Below are 27,797 nucleotides of genomic sequence, written 5' to 3'. Positions count from 1 at the left end.
TTCTTTGATCCTCTTCCCTTCCTCTATATAGCTTTTAAAAATCCTTCTAATCTGGGCAGCTAGATGGCACAGTAGATAAAGCACTAGCCCCAGAGTCAGGAGGACTTGAGTTCAAATACAGCCTTGGACACTTGACATTTAGTAGCTGTGTGACCCTGGGCAAGTCACTGATTGCTTCACAAAAAAAAAAAGTCCCTCTAATCCCTCTTTGTTCTCTTTAGCTTTCTTCATCAGCCTCAACTCATTGTGAGATGTAGCATCCTTGCTATTATCCCCATAGGATCACATTGTATTTTGTATTTATCTTCCATTACCTGTCTTTGCTATTATCTTCAACATGTATTTTTTAAATTTGAAATTGGTAAAAATCATTAAACAAGCATTTATTAAGCACCTACATGTGCAGGCAGCTGGGCACTGAGGATAAAAGTACAAAATTGAGATAATCCCTACTCACGAGAATTATTTATTTTTGTGTCTTGAGAATTTTATACTTTAGAATCCTATTCCTCTTCATCCTATCTTCAGGTCCTATCCTTCCTTACTAACTTCCTCCTTAGAATTTTAGGCCACAGAATGTCTTTTCTCTAAAGCCTTCGAAATCTGCTCTCCCAAAATCTAGGGTACGTCATTATCCTCTCCTCTATCACAAATTATTAAATGCCGTGGTCAGTTTCTTCCAAAGTTCTCATCATTACTACTTCAGCAACCAACTCCTCCTTACTAGCTGTGTGATCCTAGACAAGTCACTTAACTTTTTTATACCTCAGTTTCCTGATCTGTAAAAAGGAAGAGCTTGGACTCATTGGCTTCTAATGTCTCTTCCTGCTCTAAATCTATGTTCTGGCTTGTAAGAGCTAATTTTAAAACAATAGTTCCCCTAGTATTTCCTCCATCTGTTGAAGGGCTGAGATGATCATTAAGGCAAGCTTTCTACTTAGCATAAAGTTGCTGTGCTTTGGACAAAGAGAGATCCAGGAGATATTCGAATAATTGAATACTTTTTATTAATTTTACATAATGTCCCTACACAAGGCTCCCGATCTGTTTCTCCACCTCCTCGGATAGTTCTTCTTTCTGGCCAGGTGGTCTGTAGCATAGCCTGATGACAGTGTGCCTTCTGTTTCTGCCTCCATTGATCTTTACCTGAAAACTCTCCACCATTGTTTCCTCCTCTCTAGGTACTAGATTTCTTCACATGAGTATATGTCTTTTTTTTTTAAGACAGGGTTAAGTAACTTGCCCAGGGTCACATAGCTAGTAAATATCTAAAGTCAGATTTGAACTCAGGTCCTCCTGATTCTAGGGCCAGTTGCTCTATCCACTCTGCCACCACGCTGCCCCTATGTATCTTTTTAATATAACATAGCATATAGTGGACAGAGCGTGAGGCAGTCAGGAAGGCATTGGTTCAAATTGTGCCTATACCACTCATGTGTGTCCATATGTGACCGTAAGCAAGTCACAACCTTTCTGAACCTTGGCTTGCCCATCTGTAAAATGGGAGTGATAACAATAATACCTATAATACCTACTCCACAGAGCTGTTGTGAGGCCAGATAAGATAATAGATGTAAAGCATACTTTGAATTATAACAGCATTTTAATGTTTATAATACATTTATTATTTAAAATGTTTGATATATTAATAATAGCCAGCATTTATGTAGCACATTAAGGCTTGTAAAGTGCTTTACAAATCTAATTTTATTCTCTCCCCACAATAACCCTGGGAGGTAGATGCTATCATTATCCTCATTCTTCAGGTGAGGCACACAATTATCTCCATTTTACAGTTGAGGAAACTGAGGCAGACAGCAGGTAAGTGACAGAGCCAGTAAGTATCTGAGGCTAGATTTGAATTCATGTCTTCATGACACCAGGTCCAGCACTCTATCCTCTGTACCACCTGGCTACATGTCACTCACTGTTGTTGCTATTACTATACACATTCAACCCTTTCACCTATTTTTCCCATTTGAATAAAGCATACTCAGAACCATATAAAGGTAGCTAGGCAGTGCATGGGGATACCCTGGGCCTGGAGTCTAGAAGATCTAAGCTCAGATGCAGCCTCAGCTACTGATTAGCTGTGTGACTTTGAGCAAGTCACATAAACTCTGCCTCAGTTTCCTCAACTGTAAAATGGAGATAATAACAACACCTGCCTCCCAGTGTTGTTGTAAGGATCAAATGAAAAAATATTGGTAAGCACAGCCTGGCCCATAGCAAGCACTTAATGAATTATTGCACAATCCCCCCACCAAGGCTCAATGACTGCTAAGGTTAAAATTCACTTATTAAAATCTGCATTGAGATCTTTGGTTCCTATTGCTTGCTGTCCATACTTTTTGTATTTATGCATAAGAAGACAACCTTCTTCTTTGGGTTTTGTCTCTTCTGACTTTTTGGCCATCTCTACCTACTACTCTTCTACAGTATAGCTCCTGTCTATTCTGTCTAGTTTGGTTGATATACATCAGTAGGTTTCTCCTTCCCTTTTCTTTTCTTAAGTTATTTTGATTACCTTTATAAGACTTGAGGCAAACATATTTTTTTTTTATGTCTGGGTCTCTCTATCTCAACCAAGTTGGAAGCACAAGGGCTACTGACAGGCCCAATTCTATGACTGCCCCACATGGATGCCTTGACCAGCTCCATTTCTGATCTGGGTCAATTTGCCCCCCTTAGGCATGCAAGAGGCTCACTATCTAGATACCATGCTTGGTGCAAACACCTGGTGGGCATAACTCACTGCATCTCAGAATCCTCGAGCTCAAGAGATTCCCCCCACACACCTTAGTCTCCTCAGTAGCTAGGATCACAGACCTGCATCACCGCACCCAGAAGCAAATACATTTTTGCCAGCCCTTGTTATATGTATTCCAACCCTGCTGAGGGCCCATCATGCCTACATTTTAAACCAGAATCCAGAAATCCAAAGCCTGTACCTAGATATCATCTCTTAACCAGCTGTTCACTTCCCCAATCTGCCTTTCTCCTTTGATTCTGCAGTCTTTACTCAGTGGAAGTGATGAGGACACCACCTGGGCCCCAGAGGTTTTTGGTTTCTTGCCCAGGATTTCTTCCTGGCTGAGCTCTGAGCCAGCTTTGGTGACTGTAGCATATATTCAGGCAGCCTGCTCATGCTTATTGACTTTAAATCAAGAATTTTTATTCATTCCTGCACTGAATGTCATGTTCCTGCAAAATCCTTTTCTTACCCTTACCCCCAATCAATCAATCTCTGCTTTTCCCAGTGGAGGCAAGGCAGGGGGAGAGGGGGAGGGAGGAGGAGAGAATTGGAGACAGAGGAGAGAGACATAGAGAGACACAGGGAGAGAAGGAGAGAGAGAGAGACAGAGAGAGAGAGAGACAGAGAGAGAGAGACAGAGAGAGAGACAGAGAGAGAGAGAGAGAGACAGAGAGAGAGAGAGACAGAGAGAGAGAGAGACAGAGAGAGAGAGAGAGAGACAGAGAGAGAGAGAGAGAGAGAGAGAGAGAGAGACAGAGACAGAGACAGAGACAGAGACAGAGACAGAGACAGAGAGTCTTTATTAAGTGCTTACTTTGTGCCAGGCACTGTGCTAAAACACAAGACTTCAGAAACAGAGCCAAGAGAGAAGTTAGCACAGATGGATGGCCTGAACACTTCCAAAAATGGTGATCTGAGCAGGAATTCAACAATCATAGGGAAAAGGCTGTAATAGCAGAGATATCTCCAGGCTGAGAAAACTGCTATGGCAGAACTGGGAAGGCTTTCAATTCATTCAACAAAGATTCATTAAGTGCCTCCTGTGTGTTAGGCACTAGGAATACAGTGACACCAATACCTGCCCTCAAGGAACTTATGTTCTATTAAGGGAAAACAACATACATAGAAAAATAAATACGAAATATATGCAAATACAAAGTCAATGCAATGTAATTTGGAAGGAAGCAATAGCAGCTTGGGGACTGCAGACAAGCTTCCTTTAGGAGGTGATACAAGTTCAATTTGAAAGAGAGCTAGGGATTCTGCAGTGGACACTAGGAATCCTAAGGATCCAGGAATATTTTTCCCATTTTAGTTCTAATTCCTTCTCTTGGCTTGATGGAATCTGAAGGAAGGATGACTAAATATTGTTTGTGTTTGACCATATAGAAGCCCCAGCCCAGACTCTATGAACCCAGCCATCAATCAGCAGATCCTTCCTGAGTTCTCTGCTGTCCTTAGTCTGGTCCTGGGGGTGGAGCAAGAAAACTGAAAGAAACAACCTGGGCTGTGCCCTCAGGGAGCTTCCAGTCTAGTTAAGGTAACAAGATTCACCCATGTGACACCTTTAGGGAAGAGTTGGTAACTGATGTGCTTGGAGATCCTGATTCTACAGGAAATGAGAAAAATAGGACCTGAAATAGTTCAGGGAAGGCACCCAGGAAATGGTGGGACACAAACTGCTAGCAGGTCTAGCTTGGGTTGTCTGTGGGGAGAATTAGAAGCAGAAGACCTTAGCATCAGGTGCCCCTTATATCATGTCATATCATGCTGGCACCTACCTACACTTTAAAATAGAAAATCAATGGGCATTATAATTATTATTGTTTTACTATGCTTATGAAAGGCTGGCCCTGTCCCATTTTTTTCTCCCTCTCCTCCTCTCCCTATCAGCCCCCTACCCTCACCAGGTCACTAAGGCCAGTGCCAGCCTGGCTCTTTCTCTAATAACTGAAGCCCCTGGAGTTGCCCATGGCAGAGCCAGACAGATGCTGTCACCAGTGACTGCTGGTACCCAAGGAGATCTCCCCATTGAGGTCCTGCATTAGCTTTCTTTCCCAGAATCATGCCCAGAGCCAGCAGGCAGCTTAGGAAGTGCCAGCATGCATTGAAAAGCTATATTTTCAGAATATGTTTGCTTCACAGCTTCCCGGGTGTGAGTGGTGAATCAGTCACTCGTCCGAACTCCCACCAGCTGGGCCGCCATGAATGGAGCTGGTGGCTTCAATGGGGTGGGTGGCTCCAGGATTGGCTGGCCAGACTTGGAGGAAGGGGGAAGGGCCTCGGGTCAGAAGCAGTTCCCAAATCTGATGGTGGTTTATCAGTTCTGACCATCCTCAGCCATCTGATTTGTCTACACACTCCCCAGAATGATGATGGCACCTTACATCTGCAAAGTGATTTTATATCTATTCTCTCGTTATCATAAGAGTTCTGTCAAATAGGCAGGGCTAGAATTACTATTCCCAGTGATAGACTGGGAAACTGAAGTCTAGAGAGATTTAAGTGAAAGATTTCTTGGTAGAGTAGAAAGAACCCTGGCTTTGGAAGCAATGGACCTGGATTCAGATCCTTTCTCTCTAGTGCTTATCACCTATAGGACAATGGGCCAGTCACTTAACCTCACTGGGCCCCAATTTCATCATCTGTAAAAGGAGGGACTAGGCTGTCTGACCTCTGAAGTCCTTTCCAGGTCTAGATTTATGGTCTAAGGACATAGCAGGTCAAGATACTAGAACCAGAAATCAGGTCTTTCCCCACCCTTGATGCCCAGCCACCACTTGGGTTTTCCCACTTCTTCTTGAGGTGGGAAAAGCCACAGTCTCTTCCTAGTAGGCCAAATTTAGGTCACCCAGGCATTAAAAGGAACTTCAGAATTTGGGATGGTTTGGACAAAGAAGGATGGAGAAACTGTACAGATGCAACCTAGAGCTGTCATGGGCTGAGCCACTAAGATAGACTGAAGAGACCCATCACTAGTTTGGGATGAACAGGGCTTTGTCCCAGGGTGCCAACTCAGGGTGGGCATTCTTCCTCCCCATGGCAGCTACTGTCTTTTTCCCCTCCCAGCCCTGGGAGGTGGTGCTGAGTCCCACTGACCGCTGATTACCATCCCCAAGATCCCATTACCTGATGCACCCCTCATAAGCCTCCTTCCCTTTTCTCCCACCAAACACCGTGGGGACAAGGGCCAGATTCCCTGAGAGACAGGCTCCCCCCTCTCCTAGTTCACCTACACCTGCAGCCAAACTATTCTCCCAACTGACACCACCTTCCCTCAAGCCACCAGCTGAATTTGCTGCCCACTTAGTTACAGCTGGTTATGACTCTGAGACTAAATCAAATGGCCTTTCCTGCCAGGAAGGAGCATCTTGTGGGTCTGAATATTAGTCAAAGGCAAAGAGGAAAGAGAAAGGGCAGACAATGTAGAGGTCCAGGAAAGTTGAGCAGATAGGGAGCCATTCTTCTTGCCTACCTCTTGACAGAGATCTTTGCATGATGGGAGAGAGAAGGAAAAGTCCACTTCCCAGTACAATTTCAACAAGGCCTAAGTCAGCGGTGGGGAACCTGCAGGCTGACTTCAGGTCACAGGCTCCCCACCCCTGCTGGGTAGTCAGGAAGACATTAGTTCAAACTGTGCCTATGACACTTTCTAAAATGTATGACCAGGAGCAAGTCACAATCTTTCTGTGCCTCAACTTGCTTATCAGCAAAATGGGAATAAGAATAATGATGATGATGATGATGATGATGATGATGATGATGATGATGATGATGATGGTGATGATATCCTCCAGTCTCTTCCTGAAGTTACACAGGGCAGTGGGTATCCCTTCTCTCTCCCATCATTGAAGAGGGCCTGGCCTGACCATCAACTCCTTCCCTCCTGCTGAGCCAGGGAAGGCCTAGGTGTTTCATCACCAGTTAACAGTATCAAGACTGCAACATGCAGCAGCAGCTGATGAGGCAGGAGAGTGGGTAGTGGGGATGGGAGGAGAGGGAAACCTGGGAAGGAGATAGGGAAACTACCTAGTGCCCTCACAGAGGAACCAGGGATGGAAGAGCACCAAGGTTCCCCCTCCCCCTCCCTCCCTCCCCAGGCAAGCGCCCAACACTGGCCATGAGCATCAGGCATAAAAAGGGATGATGGCCTCCAGGATCGATTCTCCTGTCCCCAGTATCAAGGCATCCTAAGCCTTGACCGAGATGAAAATCTCTGTGAACTTCTTTTTGTTTTACCTTTTGGTAACTGTATTTTGGTTTCATTGTTTTCCTTTGTAATCCTACACATTTCATTGTTTGCATTTGAAACCATTAGTCTGGGATGGGGCTCATCGGCTTGATTATGACACAGAAGAGACTGAGGCCCTGCTCTGTTCTCTCTCTGCCTCTCATACTGGTCCCCTGCTCAGGCCAGGAGACACCATACAATGATTTTAGAGGAGCCGTGAAGGGCTTCCATGCGTCATAAGACTCTCATGCCCCAACCCCCAGCACTTGATCTGGTGCCTGGCACATAGTAAGCACTTAATAAATGTTTGTTGATGACTGGCTGACTCCCAGGTGGCAGTCCTGCCCAGGATGCATTCCACATCTTCTGGCTTTGTGGCCCTGGAAGGGGGGATATCATTTATATCTACTGAACCTGAGTGTACCCATGGGTTCAAGGTACAACAGACCCTATGCAACTGACTTCTGCAGTAGAGAGGTGGATATGCTTACAGCTGCTATGACTCATCCTTGGAAAGGAGGGAAAACCAGGATGTCCTGGGACTTTAGGTATTATCTAGTCCAACCCATTCATTTTATAGATAAAGACCTCATGTGACTTAGCCAGGGTCACACACAGTAGATAGCAGATCTGGGATTCAGACTTCATTCCTCTGGTTATAAATCCATTGTTCTTTCCATTAAGCTATGGGTCCTTAACCTTTTTGGTGCCATGGATCCCTTTGACAATCTAGTGAAGTCCATAGGTCCCTTCTCAGAATAACATTTTTAAATGCAGAAAATAAAAATACACATATATAAAAACATGTACGCCAGGTTAAGAAACCCTGCATTGTACTAATAAAATGGGGTTCTGGCACCAATTCATTTCTGGTGACTCAAAGGAAATGACCTCTCCTAAGACCTCAAATTACTTTGTAACCGCTAGTCCCTACCTGCACTTAACCCAGGACCTTGGGTATCCCTAGTCATTCTCTCTACAAAGGCCTAGACCCAACAGTGACAGTGGTTTTATAGGTTTCCAAGCTGTTTGGGATGTTAGCTGTCATTTAAACCTACCCCTCTGGTCTTACACATGGGCAAAATGAAGCCCAGAAAAGAAAACCAAGGTCACATATGTACTAAGTGGTCGAACTGGGATCTGAACCCAGGTCTTCTGGTACCTAAATCAGTATTCTTTGACACCACAGTTGCTACTCCCTGATTCTTCTCACTGTACACTTGTTTCTGGAGCAGGAGGAGCTAAGGGCCAAGGCTTGGGGTTGAACCTAGGCTAGCTTTGTTCCAGCCTTCTCATTGATTCTCAGTGAGCTTCCTGGAATGAGCTGGACTGGACTACCTAAGACCAGACGGTATACAAGATCAGTGGGCTATCTCAGACCAACTGTTGTAGCTGTGATCTTATCGCTAGAAGGACAGGATGGCCATTGTATTCAAATCTGGGAGTATGATAGGACCTTAAAAATTATTTAGCCCAACACCATAATTTCATAGAGGAGGACACCAAGTCTATTTGACTGGAATCAGAGGCCAACTAGCCCAGGCTTATTTTACAAGGGAGGAAACTGAGGCCTATGGAGATTGAGTGACTTACCTAAGGTCACACATATAGTAAGCAAACTCACATGCAAACCCACGACCACGAACTCTAAATCCTGGTGCTCTTTGCACGGTGCTGAGAGCGGGATTCAGGAATCAGCTTGTTTTAAAACACTTTAGAGGGGGCAGCCATTTACATGACCTTCCTCCACTTCCAGGAACTTAGAACCTAGAGGAAGCCTGGGGAGTCTTATGGCTCTTCACAGCCCTAGGACCCTAGCCTGTCCTACAAAGTCAGCCAGCCTGCTACACCCCCCAATCCATGATTATCAAATACAACATTTACACAGCCTTTAGTGCCTAGCATACAGTGGGTGATTAATAAAGGTTTGCTCCCTCCCCAAGAGGATGCTAATACTCAGAGACAGCAAATGATTTTCTGAGAGTCGCACAGTGTCGGTCCAGGCTTCAGAACATCAGGTCACGAACAGCATTACCACCTGCAAGAAGGCCCATGAGAACTAAAGCATCCAGAAGTATCCCTCAAAAGATAATAGACAGAGATGCTCAGGAAGCGACCAGCCTGATCCCATCGATGGGCATGTCAGCCCAGAGCAGGGAACACAGCAGATGGAAGGAATATAATTGGGTAGAAAAGACAGATGGATATTTGGGGGAAGTAACCTGGGAATTGGGAGAGAAATGGAGAGAAGCCGGGGCCCTAGAATTTCAAAGCTATAAGAAACCTGAGAGACCCTCTCGCCCAAACCATACCTAAACAGGAATGCCCTCTCCAAGACCCCCAATGACAGGTCACCCAGGCTTTGCTTGGAGTCTTCTGTTCTTCCAGAAGCAGGAACTCTGCTTTTAGATGGCCCTGACTGTTTAGAATTCTTTTCTTATGAGAAGCCAGAATCTGACTCTTTATCACTTCTGGTCCACTGATTAAGGTTCTGCCCTCTAAAGTGCAACAGAACACATCTAATCCCTTTTCCACATAACCCTTTAAATCCTTAGTGCCAGTTATTACTTCCCCCTTCCCACTAAGTATTCTCTTCTCCAGGCTTGAAATCCCCCTTTTCTTCAACCAGTACTCATGGGACAGGACCTCCAGCCCCCTGTTTTTTATTCGCCCTCCTCTGGCCAGGTTCTTGGTTGTCAGTGTTCTTCCTAAAGCTTAGTGCCTAGAGCTGAGCACAGTCCTCCAGATGAGAGCTGCCCAGGGCAGAGTGCAGAAGGGCTATCACCCGAATCTGGACGCTTTGAGCCAATTAGTGCCCCCTGAGATCTTATTAGCATTTTCAGATGTCGTGTCCCACTGTGGATCCAGATGGAGTTTGCCATCCAACTAGATGAATGCGACTGGGGAGCCATCATGGGTGGTGAATTGTCCAGCCTGTAGAAAGTGTGGCTCTAGGGGGCAAAGCTGAGACCAGCATCAAGAATCCAGGGAACAGCCCAGGTGCAGAATTCAAAAAGGCAAGCCAGGGGTATTGTCCAGATCAATCTTTTTGTGTGATAGCCCCTTTTGGCATCATGGCAAAGCTTATGGACCCCTTCGTAGATAAAAATGCACAGTGACAGTCAAAAAGCATTGATTAAGTGCCTACATTGGTTAAGTGCATTGTGCTAAGCTACGGGAATAAGAAGGCAAAAATAAAAACCGTCCCCCAAATACTTAATGGGGGAGACATCATTGGTGAGCTGTTGAGTGTGGTAGTGAGAGGAAGACAGGGCCTTCAGAGCCTCTTGCATTCATGCAGGCAGCTCTGGGAATAAGGCAGACATCCTTACCCACACCCCGCACCCACTCACGAGTACATAGACTCTCATATTCACACTGACATCATCACGGAGTGTAAGACTTCCTTACACACACATACAGAAATACACACACACAGATTCTTATACTTTCCTTCACAGGCATAGAAATATAGGACAGTAGAGCTGGCAAGGACCTTAGGAAGCATCTAAGCCAAGGATTCTTAACTTTTTCTTTGGCCTAGTGAAGCCTAAGGTCTCCTCTGAACAATTTTTAAAATACATTAACCAAACTGCATGGGATTATTAAGGAGCCTAATTATATTGAAATACTATTCTCAAATTTTTTTTTAAAATATGTTCACAGACCTCAAGTTGAGAACTCCTGTTCTGCTCAAATGTGTAATATAGGAGAATCTTGGAGTAAGGAAACCACTGCTCAGAGCACAAGTAAAATGCTGTACTCAGTTCTAGGTACCGTGCTTTAGAAAAGACATTGACAGACTGGAGTCTAGCCAGAAAGGGGCAATAGGTATGGTGGGAGAAAAGACTGAAGATTATGCCAGAAGATTGTTTGAGATGCTTTGCCTAAAAAGAAGAATTAGGATCAATGAAGTAGCTGTCTCAAGATTTTGAAGGGTTGTCGTGTGGAAAAGGATTAAGATTTGTTAATATGACTCTCCCCAGAAAAGAAAAAGACAAGAGTGAGGGGCGGAGGCTGCAGAGAGACAGATTTAGGATCAGTGTAAGGAGAAACATGCTAACAATCAGAGCTTTCCAGAAGCGAATGGCCTGCTCATTGTTCTCCCCATCAGCAGAGGTCTTATATTCAATCAATACTCATGATTGAAGTAGCTCAAAAGAAACACAAGATGCACAAATTTAGAGAATCCACCCCAAACGTTCACACGGACTATCTGTGCCCAACCGTGGTCGAACATTCTGAGCTTGTGCTAGTCTGATCAGCCAGTCGGACACACTCTAACTTGACTCTAACATAGTGATGTCATTTTGGTTCTCTTCAAGAAGGAAGGACAATGACACATTCAATCAATACTCATGAAGGAGAGGGTAAAGAGAATCTCTGTTCTGGTACAGGCTGGACTGGCTGACTTCTGCCATCTCTTCCAACTCAGAAATTCTTCGAATCCCATTTCTGTGACCTTGGGAGAGTCCCTGAACTTCTCTCTGAGACTAGCCACCCTCTGAGGTGCCTTCCAGCTCTGCCATGAAGTCATAGATTTAGAGCTAAAAGGGAAACTGAGGTCCTGAGAGGTCAAGTGAATTATGAATGATTGTTGTCGTTCAGTCATTTGAAGTCATGTCCGATTCTTCGTGACCCCATAGTGGCCTGGGCTCTAGCCACTGCACCACCTAACTGCCTATGGTAGACATAGTGTGGACCAAAAGTAAGGTATAAACCAGGAACCATGATGTGAGATGAAGCAAACAAGATGAAGAGGCAAGGCTTGGGAGTGAGCAGGCTCCTGCAAGGAATAGAGTAAGCCATCTTTGCCCACCAATGTCCACCACTAATCTGGTGTCCTGGTCTTGGGACAGTTTTAGGTCCTTGGTAAAGTCCAAAGTTATTATTTCTGCCTGTGGCTGCTGAAGCATGGGCAGGGTTTGCCCCAGCCCCAATTTCCTACAAGAATGCATTTTATAGGTCTTCCATTAACATTCCTTATATGTTCCGGGGAGGGGGGGGGGTTTGAAACTTTGTCATCACCAGCAGCCACATAGACATGATGTAGGTGGAGAACTTTCTAATAAGCCTCCCTTGGGAGTAGGAGTACATGTGCTATAACCCACTAGAAACCAACTCTCCTTTGGGTTTCAGGGACTAATCAGTTTGCAGCTGACTCTGGGTGTTGGTATTTTGGCTTTCCTGCTGCTGGGTCAAGTGTGGGCATTCTAGGTTAAGAAGAACAGCTGCAAAGTTTCTCAAAGGTAGGAATGGCCATGTTGGTGACTGATCAGAGGAAGAGAAATACACAGACTCACAGGACAAAGAGTTGGTCCTTAGGGTGCCTCACCCTGGGATGTAGGAAAGCTGAAAAATCCAAACAACATAAAACAGAACTTAGCTGATCAACCTCTGAGCCAGCTTCCAAACAGTTGGGAAATATTCTAGGTTTTTTGTGTTTTATTTGCACAGGAATGGGGTATCTGGGCCCCTTTAAATTGCATCCCAGGCCTAAGGGACAGCCTTGACTACCAAGAACCATCACTATTAGATAGGATAAATCTTCTCCACTTACGCTAATTTACTCAAGAAATAGGCACAGGACCATGATGGATTGAATGGACCTCCAGCTTCAAAGAGGACAGCCCAGTTGTGACAAGCCTCGATTTCCACAAGGAAGCACCAATGGGGGCAGAGTTCTGAGTAAGTCAAGACTAGGGCTTGCACAGGCCACCATGTGAATTTCTGAAAGTGACCACATTCTCTGTGCCCTGTGAAATGCCTTTGAGTATTTCAACAGAGAATTACACCCAAGAGAGAAGGGAAGGTCTAGAGAATGAGATCCTGAGGATACAAAGTGAAGTGATTCTAAATGAAGAGGAAAAATGAGACATTGTCTAAAAACCAATATGGATGCCCAGGAATGTCACCAGCCAGTCAATTTAGATTTTGTTTTAAAGGTACAGAAGATAGAAACAAGACAGGTAACAGAGGATGAATTAAAAAAAAAAAACAGAAGATGTGGTACAGGCCTGTAAGAATAACATCATCAGACACGAGCTGAGACTTCTGGAGAAAGCTAAGGATAAGAAAAAGGGCCTTTCTAAACAATGCTGGGAGATGGTGGAGGGAGGATCGTAAAAGAAATAGGACAGCCACGCCATGTGGATGGGCTGATGATAATGGATGATGAAGAGAAGGGGCAGCTGCTCAACTTTTATCCTGATTGTGTTTTCTCTGCAAAGGAGAAAGATCTTTAGACTGAAAAGAACAGAGCAAAAGTGGGCACTAGAAAGTTGATACCCAAGATAAATAAGGAGATATGAGAGCACTTGGCTGCCCTTGCTGAGTTCAGGGCACCTGGCTCAGGTGAACAACTTCCTTGGGTACTCAAAGAGCTGGCAGATGGGGTTGCTGAGTCATTGTTGGTGATCTTTAGAAAGATCACACAGGACTGGAGAGGTGCCACAAGAGTGGAGAAGGGCAAATGGCCCAATTTTTTTTAATGAAAGGAAGAGAATTGAATTTGCAAACTAAACCAGTGAGCTTGACTTTGATTCCTGGCAAAATTATAGAATTCATCATTAAATGGATGTTTAGTGAACACCTAGAAAAAAGAAGCCATGGACAAAAAGAATCAGCATGACCTCAGCAAGAACAAGGCGGGCCAGACTAACCTCATTTCCTTTTTTATCAGGGTTACTAGATTGGTAGAACAGACAGCGCCATAGATACGGTTTCCCTAATTTTAGCTATGCATTTTATAAAATTCTCATGGATGAGACGGCGGGATGCAGGCTAGATGGAAATGTAGTTATCTGAATTCTGGTTGAGTGACCAGACCCAAAGAGTAGTCATTAATGGTTCAGTGTCAGCATGGAAGGAGGTCTCCACTGAAGGGCCCCAGGCAGCTGTGCTCAACCCTATTCTGTTTAACATTTTTGTCACAGAATTATAATAAGGCATAGATGGTATGTTTGTCAATTTTCAGTTAAAGCACATTTTGCAGGAATAGCTAATACGTTGGAATCAAACGGAACCAGATCAAATGGATAAACAAAGCCAAACTTAATAAGATGAAGTTTACCAAGAATAAATGTAAAGTTGTGACTTAGATTCAAAGGATCACCTTTGCAAGTAGAAGATGAAGGAGGGATGACTAGACAGCAGTTACTCTGAAAAAGATCTAGAGGTTTTAATGGACTTTAAAAATCAATACGAATCCCTGGTGTGGTATGACGACCAAGAAAGCAAATGCAATCACGGGTTGAATTATGTGAGGCATAACATACAGGGAAAAGGGATGTAATTGTTCCACCATTTTCTGCCCCAGTCAGACCACATCTGGAGTATTTCGTGCAGTTCTGAGAGTCATATTTTAGGAGTGACATTGATAAGCTGAAGGATGTCCAAAGGAGGGCAACCGGAATAGTGAAGTGATGCAAGTTTCTGCCACACAAGGATAGGTTGAAGTTACTGAAAGATACTCCATCACTTGACTCCAGGCATTTTCATCAGCTGTCTCTCATATCTGGCATTCTCTCCCTCTCAGTTTCTATCTTCTGGCTTCCAGTGAAAATCATGCAGGAAGCCATTCCTGATCCCCTTTAATGTAGGTGTCTTCCTTCTGTTGATTGTCATCAATGTATTCTATGTACCTCTTGTTAATGCACAGTTGCTTAAATGTTGTCTCCACCATTAGATTGTGAGTTCCTTGAAAGCAGGGACTGATCTTCTCTTTGCCTTTCTTTGAATCTCCAGTGCTTAGCACAGTGCCTGATACATAGTAGATACTTAATAAATGTGTGTTGATGGACTGACATGGTAGATGTCCTTAAGTATATGAAGGACTTTCCAGTGGAACAGGGATTAGACATGTTCTACTTTGTCAAAAGGGGAAGAACAAGAAACAAGAAGTGAAAGTGGTAAGTAGGACAATTTAGGCTTGATGTAAGGAGAAATGAGAGCTGTACACTAATGAAGAGGATTGCCTTAGGAGAGGAGGAAACAAAGGCTGAATTCAAACAAAGGTTGAATGGCTTCCTGTTGGGTTTGGGCAATAGCCTTACTCAGGTGTAAGGTGGACTAGATTTTAGTCAGTTGGTCAATGGTGCCATCATCCCAAAGGACCCCCAGACACAACAGCAGTAAAGACAAAGCACATACAGTGGGAACCACTGCAGCATCTTACCAATATTGAGAGTCTTTATTGCAAGACCACTTCTACTTCCAAAAGCTCCATCTTGATTTTCTGACTTGAAATCTTCCAGTGCCCCATTAAATCAATTGCCATCTTGTCAAACTGGCTCTGATCCAGCTTGGATAATAGCCTATACCAAAGTAAGTGTCCAAGGACCACATAGAGCAAGTAGGTACTTCCAGAAGGATTTTTTAGTAAACTAAAATGTTTTCAAAATACATCACTTCCCCACGGTATAGCAGGTCTTTACATACAGCACTGGAAGAGGACAGGAATGTTACATAGCCTGAACAGCATGATGATATATTTGTATTTAGCCAAAGCTAGTCTGGAAGGTTATCTTTCATTTGTCTCATTCCCAAGTCCTCACCAAGTAGTAGGAATAATTCCACATGAGCTAGTTGGTCCAGAAAGTAGATTAGTGATAGCAGGTTCTTTGGTTGGGATAAAATCCAGGGCAGAATAGTTGTAGGAAAGGTGTAAGTACCCACTGTTGTTTTGAACAAACAGCATGGAGGTTCCAGTGGGTAGATAACTGAATGAGCCTCTTCTAGCAAACTCCTAGAGAATGTAGTTTCTAACCCTATTAAGGAGTAGAGGTAGCCTACATTGATGGAGATGCCCAGGACCATGGAGACACCAATGACTATTGAATTGTCATTGAGGGAGCAATGCATCCAACTTGATTGACATCATCCCTGGAGTTGTGGTATTGAAGCATCAGGGAAGTGGGGTATTGCCTAGTAACTACATGGGTACTGCAGTAGTAGCACTAATTTCAGGAAGAGGAGCAGGACTGGCCCTGCTTCCGGTCCCCAATGATGGTTGGGTTAGGTTGGGCCAATAACTTGACCGCCAGGACAAATTTAATGGACATTGAAGGATACCGGGTAATGGGGGAAAGGCGCCATGTTCCCCACCCCAGGACTGTAGGGATTTGGTCTATTGAAGGATCAGTCTGGCCCAGAAGATGTCCATGACGACAAGGAGCACATGAGTCTTCAGAGGAAACTGCTACTTTTGTGCTGGTGTTATGTCTAGAAATTCTTCTAAGTTCCCAAGTCCATGGGCACCTAGACCTACAGAACATAATGGTCCATGAGCTCTAGCCCAAGGGCAGAAAGAATGGGCCAATGGATACAGAGAAGGTCAGAGGATAAGCAAGTCACTCTGGGCCTCAATGTCATCACCTGGAAAATTAGGGGGTTGGACTAAAGGACCTCTAAGACCTTTCAACTCTCAATTAGCAATCCTAACATTTTATGAAATGTGGGTCTGCCAAGGGGGTCTTCCTATAGACCTTGGTTCATTTCCCATTGGCTATGGGCCCCAATATCATAGGTTAGTGTAGCTGTGCCAATGCAGCACACTCTCTGTGAGATACCAGCTGTGATCATTGAGGATGAGCCAAAGAGTTATAGGATCATAGATTTAAAGTTGAAAGGGACCTAGGAGATCATTTAGTTCAACCCATTCATTTTATAGGCCCAGAATGTAACCATGACAACAGAACGTAACCAGATAATGGCTCGACTGCAGTCACACAGCCAATGAAGTGTGGAAGAGCCTCTGACTCCAGATGCAGCCCTGTCTTTGCCCCACACTGCTTCTCCTAACTCTTTCCCAACAAACTGCATGAGTCTCCTGGAATCCGAGATAGCTACCCAGACGACAAAAGGCAGCACCCAGACAGAAGTAAACCACAAAAGCTACCTTGGGTTATTCTGTGCAGAAAGCTGGAGATTTCAGTGGGTGGAGATCTGCTCAGGTAGATTTTGGATACTGATCAGGAGTGACCTGCCGTGGATAGACATCACCCCTTCTCAAGGTTCCCTTCCCATGGGGTAATAGTAGCTTTGCAAGGGATGGATGTTAGAGGAGGAAGTCTATCAGAGTTGTCTTCTCCCCTCAGCAGGAAATGCCCTCATAGCCTGGAAATGGAAGGCCTGTAAACCCTTAGTCTGGGAAGAAATAGCAGTGGCTCAACAATCTCTTTGTACCCAAGTAGTAGTCACAGCCTTCCTTCCCTCCCTGCCTAATCCTCTGCAGCTGTGGTCGGAGCTGATTTTGACAGCAGGGGATCCAGGGCTTCACACAGCCAGCACCCAGCACAGTGTAAGGCCAGTGAGGAGACATGACTGCCTGGGATAAATGGTGTGTGTTGGGAAACAATGGGAAATGAAGTTGGAACAGGTCGGATTATGGAGAACCTCAACTGCCAGACTGACTGAGGAGTTTGACCACAAAGCAGTGGGGAGCCACTGAAAGTTCTGGAGCTGGGGTATGTGTGATGGAAGAGAGTAGTGGCATTTGGGTAGCAAGGGGCGGATGACAAGTTGAAGTTTTAGGCAATTTCCTTCCACCTACTACAATTCCCCCAGCCCAGCCTGGATCTAAGTCTTTTACACCTTGGTTCTCTGCCTATGGGCTTCCTTTCTAATGGATTTTCTCTTGAAAGAAGAACCTTATCTCCACTGGGTTCTGAATGATTGGTCATATATCACCAGTGAGATCTCATTTGGAACTATACATTGATCCTTTGATTTAACTAAGGCTGACAACTGGGAGAGTCTGTTTACCTTCATTCTTTGTCCCCAGCTCCCATCAATGACAGTTTGGGCCCCTACCTCTCAACCCACTAGAGCTCAGGCTCCCAGATCCCTGCTTCTTAATGCCTTTGCTATAGTTAGATGGCCCCATTGTCCTCCAGTCCCCAGCCCCTTTTATAAAACTCTGATAAATAGAGCCTGAGGGGGATGAGAAAGGAGTTTTCTGCCAGATATCCATGGATGTGACCTTCTGCCTTGTGGCATCTTGGACCACTTTGCATTATCCCTTCTTGAATGACTGAATGATCATAAAAATGTTATCATGGCCACTTCCTCTTCCAATTCCCCCCCCCCCGAAAACCCTCTACAAACATTTCTACCCCTATTCAGGAAAACAGGCTGACTATATATGGGAGCTCATGCTATGGGGAAACTCTTAATATCCCACCTCCTCTTGGAAGCATCCTCAGCTTGTAAGACTCTCTCTCCTACTATCCTCTAGCCCCAAATACATCCATGAATTGCATACTTATTATGGCCCCAGCCCCTTCCAAAAACAAAAAAACCTATGAGTATTTACCAAAGGTTTCCTATGTCCTATGCTAAGCTGCATTGTGGTGGAGACAGAAAAGAAAGACCCAAGCCCTGCCCTGAAACAGCTTCAAATCTCATTGAGAAGACAGGACTCACACATGTGAGAAAATGAATGTACGCATGATGAAGGTCTAAATAGTCTGATCAAGACTTTAAATGCCAAAGGAAATCAGAGAAAAGAGACAGTGGCAATGCCTGAGGTTGGCAGAGAAGGCTCTGTATGTGAGGCTGGACCTGACTTGGGTCATGAAGAATTCCTAGATTGTTCAAGCTGGAAAGGGCCTTAAAGACCATCAAAGGTACAGCACTGACATCCCTGATTAAAAATCTGCTATGGCTACCTATTACCCCAAGGAGAAAATACATATTCCTTAGCCTAACATTTCAAACCATTCACTGCCTGGCTCCAACTTACTTTTCCGGACTTGCTTCACATACTCCTCTTCCTGCTCTTCCCAATCCAGGCAAAATAGCCCACTAGCTGTTCCCCAGACTCAGTATTCCACATCCTCTCTCCACACCTTCCCACAGACTGGGCCACATGCCTAGAATTCACTCTCTCCTCCCCTCTCCCTCTTAGCATCTGTAGCTTTCTTCAGGGCTCCTCTCATGTGCCACCTCCTACAGGAAGCCTCCTAATCACCTCCCATTATTACAGCTCACTCCCTCCTTAAATCAACATTTGACTTATTTGTGCATATATTGTGCTTCCCTGGAAGAATATATGCCCCTTGAGGGCAGGGACAATTTGTGTACAGTAATGAGCCCTTGGAGTAAATGTTTGTTGAATTGAATCTGGACTAATTCTGTCATCTCAAAAATGAAATTTGGGTCTGGAGAGGGAAAACAATTTGCCCTAGACTGCACAATTTAGATGGGAAAAGAGGAAGGGAAAGATGCAATGTCTAGTGGGAGGAATATTCGGAGCAAAGTACAGGTAACAGGCATAAGCACAGACAAATGGAGGTGACCATAGGCCCGTGGGTCCCTTGGAACAGGGTCAAGTGAGACTTTCAAAGCATTGTAATATGGTGATATTCTAAGATTTAGAGCAAGAAGGCACCTAAGATACCACCCATCCCCCATCTCATCCAACTCCCTTCTTTTTTTTTTCTTTTTTGAAGACAAGACATCCCTATCTCCACAAGGCTGGAAGAAATAGGATTGGCCTGCAGTAGCACTTCTAGCCTTGATGAGATAGGGAGGCCAGTCTTTTTTCTAAAAGGAGGGAGAAGAGCGGCAGCTAGGTGGCACAGTGGATAGAGAAGCAGCCCTGGAGTCAAGAGGATCTGAGTTCAAATCTGGCCCCAGAAATATAACACTCACTATCTGTGTGACCCTGGGCAAGTGACCTAACTTTAAAAAAAAAAAAAGGAGGGAGAAGAAAAGAGAAAAACAAGAGACTTGAATGATATGTAGGTTAGATGATGTCTAAGATGCCTTCCAGCCCTAAATCATATGATCTAATAATCTTACAAGACCTTTTAAGTCACATTTGACTCTCTTCCAACATAGACATCATAAGAATAGGAGATTGGACCTGGTCCATTTCTGACGTGGGCCACTTTGCCCCTTATTAGGCAACTTGGTGGTAGCCACTCCCAAGAGCCCACCATATTAATGCCTACCTAACCTCATGTAGACATGATCATCTTAGCCCACAGCAGCTCAGAACTCCCCAGCCCAAGAGATCTGCCAGCGTCAAATTCCCCAGCAGCACGGATTCCAGCATTAGAAGACTGACATGTCTGGCTGTCCCAAGTTTTGTTTTGTTGGTTTGGTTTTTTTTTTTTCAGATGAAGACATTGAGGCACAGGCATCTGAATGATTTTCTCACATTCACACAGTGGGCAAAATAGATTGGTGCCAGAGTGAGAAGAGGCTTAAAAGGCAGAGTTTAGACTTGACGTCAAAGGCAGTAGGGAGCCAGTATATGTTTTTGAGCGGGGGTATGACCTCCCTATTCCATTTTCTGTCCTTCTCAACCTAGTCTTCTCACACGGGAGATCAGCAGAGGCTAGCAAGCTTGTAAATCTAAATGCTCGCCTTGCCTGCTGAAGGCTGGCTTTATCCACACTCTTTGGAAGGCTGTTTCATTGATCTAGTTACCTGACCTCTCCATACGAAGAGCTGAATTTGGGGAGTGAAGTGCTCACTGCATTAATAAATAATAATAATAATACCTTTTGGGCTGGGTGACTAGCCAGATCCTTACTGGGAAATTGACAACCTTCTGCTGTTCCATTTGTTTTCCCTTTATTTTATTGTTTACTGGAGCCAGTTAAAGGGCAGGGAGCAGGGGCTGAAAAGAGATTGATTGGTATATATCCTGACCCTTAGGTAGAGCAGTCAGTTGCCTATACAGTGTGACATTAGAGTTTGGGGAAAGCACCTTCCCCATCTCCAATGCTACTTCACAAAGCATTTTAAAGTGGAATGGGTTGTCTCAGGAGACAGTGGTTGTCTTCAAGTATGGGCTACTTGGCCACTTGTCAGATAATTGTACGGGTGATTCCTATACAGGGACAAGTTTGAGAAGATGGCCTGTGATGTCCCTTCTGCCTCTGAATTTCTGTGATTCTAGATAATGTCTGAGATTCCTTTCAAGGGGTACAAAATCTCTGGCTCCCCAATGAGACCTCAGACTTAGAATATCTGTGACATCTTGGTGCAATAGAGAGATCAATTGCTCTAGAGTTAGAATACTTAATTTCAAATTCCAACTCTGATACTTAAGTATCTTGTGACCTTTGGTGATTTCTTTAACCTGAGCCTCAGTTTCCTCATCTGAAAAATGAAGGAGTTGGACTAGAATGCCTATAAGGCCCTTCTCTCTCTAGGTGGATTGATCCTAGGAGTCACACTCAGAGTTTGCTGACTAACCTCAGAACAAGTTTGATAGAGGAGAAGGGCCCTAGAGCCACAGAAGTTAGGGGAAACTACAGAAGATAAGCAGAAACCCAAGATGCAAGGGACAGAAATCTAAAAGAAATTTCTTGGACTTGACAGTATTATTGAGCATCAATTCAGTTCCACATGGTCCCACTAGAGAGAGATCCACCTTTCCCATTCCCTTCTATTAGAGTGCTGGATTCGCTGCCTTCTAGAACTTTATCCATTCTCTCCAGCATAGCCTAGAGGAGAACTGATTTCTCAAGAGAGAGAGAAGCAGGGTGCATGCCTGATGGCCTGACTTCCTTGGAATGGACCCCCACTGTTTTGGTGGAAACGATAAAACATTCAGGCTTTTGGGTAACCATCATCATGAAATATTAATTCAGCAGCAATTTCTACATGTACAGAGAAAGCCAGACATATGTAACCCCCACTCTCTGGGAATTTATCATCCAAGATGGATGCATAGACACAGACTGAAAGGCACAAGTGATTGGTAGTAATCACAACTGAAAACCATAGACCAGAGATCAGAAAATTTGAGTACAAGATCTAGCTCTGACACATAATAATGCCATTGTGACTTTGGGCAAGTCACTTAACTGACATTGGTCTCAGTTTGCTTATCTGTAAAATGGATAGACCCCCTCTATCTACTTCACAGAGAGTGTTGGTGAGGATCCAATGAGATAAAGCATGTGAAAAGAGCTTTTTAATAGTGAAACATTACAGAAAAGTGACCTGGAATTCTGTCTGCATGATACTTGAAGAATTCTTCATGTGGCTTAAATCATATGATACATTTTTTCTGTAAAGCAGGTACAGTGGATTTTATTGTACCCATTTTGCAGATGAGGAAACTGAGACACAGGGATATTAAATCATTTGCCAAAGACCACTCAGCAAATCAATGAAAAAGCAAGAATCAGAACCCACATCCCATGACTCCCAGCTCAGGATTCTTCTTTGCAACACACCTCCTCCAGAAGATGTAATATTTACAAAGATCTTTGATTTCATCAATGTGGGTGCTTCTTCCACTGATACCTTAGTAGAGAATTTCATGAGTTGCTATGACTAGAAAAAAAATGCATCACCTGGTAGCTGGCCCTGTGGTTCTAAGTCTCTACAAATGTGGCTAAGCTGACATACACAGTGTCTGCCATGGAGTTCTGAACTTGAAGTCTTTGCAGCTTGGTGGAGCCTGCCAGGATGTGTGCTTTTTTGCTTAGCCTCCAAGAGTCCAGAACCACTTCTCCACCACAATTTGAAGGCAGATGAGGACTTTGGCAGAGAATGAAAGAGGCTTAATTATTGACTTATGCAAACCAGGGGCCATTAAAGAGTCCTGACTTTGGATGGAATACAGTCTTAGCAAACTGTTTGCATATGAGTTGACATGGCCCAGCAGTGAGTGCAGAATTCCTGAGCCCTTGAATTTCAAGCCCAGTATTGCCTTATGACATTGATCTCACCCCTTTCCCTTTCTACACTTCTGTTCTCTCAACTGTGTAAAACTAATCTCTGTTTTCACCTCTGTTCATTGATGATTGATGGTGACCATGTTGACAAAAGTGTTCTTCAGGGAAATACCTTTAAAAAGTCCAGGTTTGCCTCTCTTAATGAAGTGAAATGTTACTGGGCAAGTGTATGTAAACTGAATTCTCTTTTCCCTGCTATCTCAGAAAGGCCTCCTTTTCATTTCCAATGGATGAGAATTCCTAATTCTCTGTATTGGAATATCTCCACCCTTTTTGCCCCCAGTTCCTCCGTCAGTTTCTTATCCATCCATAAACAAACACTTTAAAGCAGAAGAAAAGTTGCTATTTAAAGGAACCTTGGGGAAACATTTTCATAAACTGAAGAGTACTTTTGCAAAGCAAAAAAAAAATTTAAAAACACACTGAAATGTCCTCATTTCATAAAATTGGAATTTTCACATAAAGGATTTGCTTGCTTATATAAACACATGTATGCACACACATGCACGCATGCACACACACACACACACACACACAAATGTGCCAGTTTTCATGATTCCATATACTCTGGCCCTAATTTCAGGACAGTTGGCAGCTCTCTATGGCTGATGCTAAGATGTTGCCTGCAGAGATGGAATCAGGGAAACTGGCTGAGCACCCAGTAACTGACCCCTCCTCCTCTTCAGCACTGGAAACGACACTGAAAGTATTCTCTCCCTCCATTGAAAGCTCTTGGATTTTCCATATCGTGTCTTATCCTTGGTCTGTCTGAGGTCTGTTGTATCTATCTTTGTGTCTGAATGTCTAACTCACTTTTTCCTTCCTCTCTTGCCTCCCTCCCTCTTTTACATTTCTATGTATTGGGTGTCTTTCTGTGACCATTGTTGGGACTTCACTTGTCACTGGTGACCAGCCTGTTGGGCAGTGACTGGCCTGTGTCCATACGAAATCCTACTTTCTGTTGTATTTGTATGAGCCATACCCTGAGACCTTTTAGCAAGGGACCCTCAACACAGAAAGCACCGCTCTTTTATTGCTTTCCAAATAACATCTAGTTATTTGTTCTCTCAACAAATAATACAATTGATGGAGGAGGGAGAGAGGGAGAGAGGGAGGAAGAGGAAAGTCTGACTAACCAGTTTAGCACATAGGCTTCATAGGGGATTTTCACTGAATATTAAGGATAGAAGTGAGTCCATCTAAACCATCCCTTCATTAACAGAGGCCAGGTAACCTGCCCAAGGCCACACAAGGAGTAAGTGGTAGAAGCAGGATTTGAGCTCGGCATTCTGACTCCAAATCTGGTGCTCTTTCACTGTGTTACCCATTTTTAGAAGGTCAGATAGCCAAGAAGATCATCATACCCACTTCGGTTTTCCACACACCACCACCACCCATGACCAGTTTTATTCTCCTGAGCACTGGTGCTGAGCCCCAAGGACTAACAGAAGTTCGTTAGACCACTGGGGTTGGCTGATTCTCCTCTCTCAGGAACATTCATTTTTGGTTCCTTTTATTGCAACATTGTATCTGTGTCACTTTTTCCACCCTGATACCCTATCTGTTTGACTTCCATGGTTGAAGACTATTCCTGTAACAACATTGTATCTATTTCACCACATCCTTTTCTGCTCCCTCTAATTATAACACTTGTCTTGTAGCTTCTACCCTGTTTTGAATGGATCTGTTAAGAATCTTTCTGGGCTGGCTTTTAAAGGACCCATTCAGTTGAATCAACAACATTTATTAAACACCTGCTGTATATGGAGCAGTGTGCTACATGCAAGGGATTACACCCCCATGGTATAATGGATAGTGCTGGATTAAGAATCAGGAACCCTGGGGTTCAATCCTGTGTATTTTCAGTGTTTTCTTCCAGTTACACACACACACACACACTTATTTTATTTCTGTGTCTCAGGTTTATCTCTAAAACAAGAATAAAAATAGTGCCCACTTCATAGGGTTGTTGTGAGTATCAAAAGGGTTAATGTATGATTAAAAGATAAAAGACTCCAAAGACATCCTTTGGCTCTCTGCAAGATGGAAGCAGCAGCTAGGGGGTGACACAGTGCACAGAGCACCAGACTGAAAAACCTGAGTTCAATTCTAGTCTCTCAGGTAGTTACAAGCTATGTGACCCTGGGCAAGTCACTTAACCTCTGTTTGTCTCACCTGGAAATTGAGGATAATAATAGCACCTGCCTCCCAAGGTTGTTGTAAGGATCAAGTGACATAGTTGTAAAGCCATAGTAGGTAGGCATTATATAAATGTTAGCTATTATTATATGGTAACATAAAGAAGTAGATTCCAAAATTATACACCCAGATATGGGGTACAGGTACAGTAATAGAAGGAAGAATTGGATCCCTGACAGATCCTTAAACCAATCAAGAAGGCTTAGGAACCAGGAAGGTCAAGGAGTTCTAGGTCTCCAGCTAAAGGCCAAGAATCAGAAATTCTAGGTCAGGTCTAGAAATTAATAAAAGACAAAGCCCTGGGGACAAAGGCAAATGAGGACTTGGAATGTTCAGGAAGCTAACTGGGATCAGCAAGGCCTTGGGCCCGGGCTCAAGTCTTTTATTGGGTGGATAGGAAAACCTAACAATCATCCCAGACACCCCAAGGATGGGAACAGGGAGAGGATATGTGTGATTTAGAGGAAGAAACCAAGCTCTGGTCTTGGCTTAGACATACCCTGGACACACTCAGTTTATTTTATGCCTTGTTTCTTCCCCAGAGAAAAAGCAAATAGTGATGGTTACCACCCTATCCCACCCCTGCCTTAACCTACCCCTGCCTTCCCATTTTCCCATCATCCTAATAGTTTCAGGCTTTTGTAGAAATGTTAATAATAGCACTTAGTTAGCACGTTATGGTTTACAAACTCTGTATCTACGATCTTTCTTGGTCCTCACAACCAATCCATGTAGTAAGTTGGGCAAATATTATCCCCATTTCACAGATGAAGAAACTGAGGACAAAAAAAAGATTAAATGACTTGCCCCCTGGTCATACAGTTGGAGCCAGAACTCCACCATGATTTCAAATCCCACTCTCTTTCTTCTATACCAAAAGACTAGACAGAAGAAGGAAGAGAAAGGATGTTGAGACAGCTCTGGCATTATAGATTAAACAGTGGACCCCAAGCTTGGAACCTAGCTATGTGACCATAGGCAAGTCATTTCCTCTTTGGGAACCTCAGTTTCATTCTGTATAAAATGAAGGGGGTGGGCCAGATGAACTCTAAGGTCCCTTCCAGCCTATTAAAAGGGAAGGGGGTGGGGGGACAAGGCTGTGGAAGTGTTTACACTGTCTTTCCCCTTATGTCTCCTCTTCCTGCATCCTGGAGCAGGTGGTGAGCCAGATAGACAAGCTGACCTCCGATTTTGACTTTGAGCTCGAGCCTGACGATTGGACAACAGCCACGGTCAGCAGCACATCTAGCAGTGAGAAAGGCGGCGGAAGCGGCCCCTTCGACCTGACCCACCTGGATTTCATGACCTCAGACATCCTCTCTGACAGCTGGGAATTCTGCTCTTTCTTGGACATCTCAACCCCTTCAGACTCAGGCGAGGTCCCTGAGCCAGCCCGACAGCCTCCCACCCCTGACTACAGGTTGATGAATGGAGGCGTGCTTATCCCCAATGGGCCCCGTGTTGAGACTCCTGACTCTTCTAGTGAGGAAGCCTTCAGTTCTTGTCCCCCTGAACCCCCCAAGGGTCAGCAGGCCCATCGGACCCCGGGCACCAGGGAGCGGGTGCGTTTCAGTGACAAGGTGCTCTATCATGCCCTCTGCTGTGATGATGAGGAAGGAGAGGGGGAAGAAGAAGAGAAAGAGGATAGGGGAGCCCCATCCCCCAACCCCCCCCAGACAGAGCCGCATGTGGCACCCCTCAAACCTCCCCTGGCATCCTGCAAGCCACGGAGGTCTCCCCTCACAAGCCGGAATGGGAGTCATATCCCTACACTCACCCCAGGGTCAGGGCAGACCCGAAGGGTCACACGGAACACCAGCACCCAAACGGTGTCGGACAAAAGTACCCAGACTGTCCTGCCGTATGCAGCAACCAGGCAGAAAGTCAAAGGGAAAAACTGAGAGGAGCAAAAGGGATGGGGGTGGGGATGGGGTGGGCAGGTGGGGAAATAGATACACATATATATTTAAACAAATCCAATCATAATAAAACAAAAAACAAAAATGGTAAGGAAAAGGTCATAAGAACTCCCCAAACTTGTCATCCAGACAGGGCTAGCCTTACCTATAGGCAGAGTGGGTGGTTGCCTACAGGGTCTGACATGAGCACCTTAGCAAAAAACCACCCCCAGCCTGCCACAGTGCCTGAAATGTCCCCATTAGAGCTACCTCGATTTGGGTCGAGCATTGCTCCTCTCTTACACTGAATACCTCCATGGGAGGGGGAGTCTTCAGTCCCTCCTACCTCAGGGGGAATTACTTTGTTTGATGTTTTAATCTGGAGCAAGAGACAATGCTAGCTCAAGAACTGTGGTACAAATAGGAGAAGATGGGATGCAGACGCTGGAAAGGATCAGAGCCAGGGCCCAGACACAGCTTTTTCCAACTTCCCAGTTTCACCATCTGTTAACAAAGTAGGGCTGTGGTTCCTTACCCGCAGCTGGTAGGGTCAAGATGGCTACACAACCCCTGGATCCTACTGAGAATGCCCCTTAGATTTGGGGTGATATTGGAGCCACCCTTCTCATGGGTTATCGATTTCAAGCTTAAAGGGACTCATCATTACTTAATATTTGTATTTAATTCCAAACCGTCATTTTACAGATGAGGTAACTGAGGCCCAAGGTCACAGCTACTTTAGTGGCAGGGCTGGGAGGAACTCAAACTCCTAAGTCCAGCGATCTTTCTACTAAACCCCTTCAACTTCAACTTCCGGGCTCTTGCAAAGTCTGTTCCTGGCGCAGCTAGGTGGTACAGTGGATAGAGCATTGGCCCTGGATGCAGGAGGACCTGAGTTCAAATTCAACCTCATGTACATAACACTTAGGAGCTGTGTGACCCTGGACAAGTCACTTAACCCCATTGCCTAGCCAAAACAAGGTCTATTCCCCAGCTCAATTAATCCCTGA

The 27,797-nt window shown here is 44.5% G+C and overlaps 1 protein-coding gene across 2 annotated transcripts in view; it reads left to right on the top strand.

Annotated features, from left to right (window-relative positions):
* The window catches only part of INSYN1 (inhibitory synaptic factor 1), a 55,281-nt gene extending 27,684 nt beyond the window's left edge, over window positions 1–27,597 (top strand). For both annotated transcript variants that reach the window (XM_020994675.2, XM_078150798.1), the window contains exon 2: window positions 26,047–27,597. In XM_020994675.2, coding sequence (XP_020850334.1) covers window positions 26,047–26,790 — 744 coding nt within the window. In that variant the 3' untranslated portion in view covers window positions 26,791–27,597. The remainder of the gene's footprint in view (window positions 1–26,046) is intronic.
* Window positions 27,598–27,797: the final 200 nt, after the last annotated feature.

This window comes from Phascolarctos cinereus, unplaced genomic scaffold (assembly GCF_003287225.1).
Source record: "Phascolarctos cinereus isolate Bilbo 61053 unplaced genomic scaffold, phaCin_HiC Scaffold_3;HRSCAF=262, whole genome shotgun sequence".
NCBI lineage: Eukaryota > Metazoa > Chordata > Mammalia > Diprotodontia > Phascolarctidae > Phascolarctos > Phascolarctos cinereus.
Note: the sequence above shows the minus strand (reverse complement) of the source record. Positions and strands in the feature narration are given on the sequence as shown.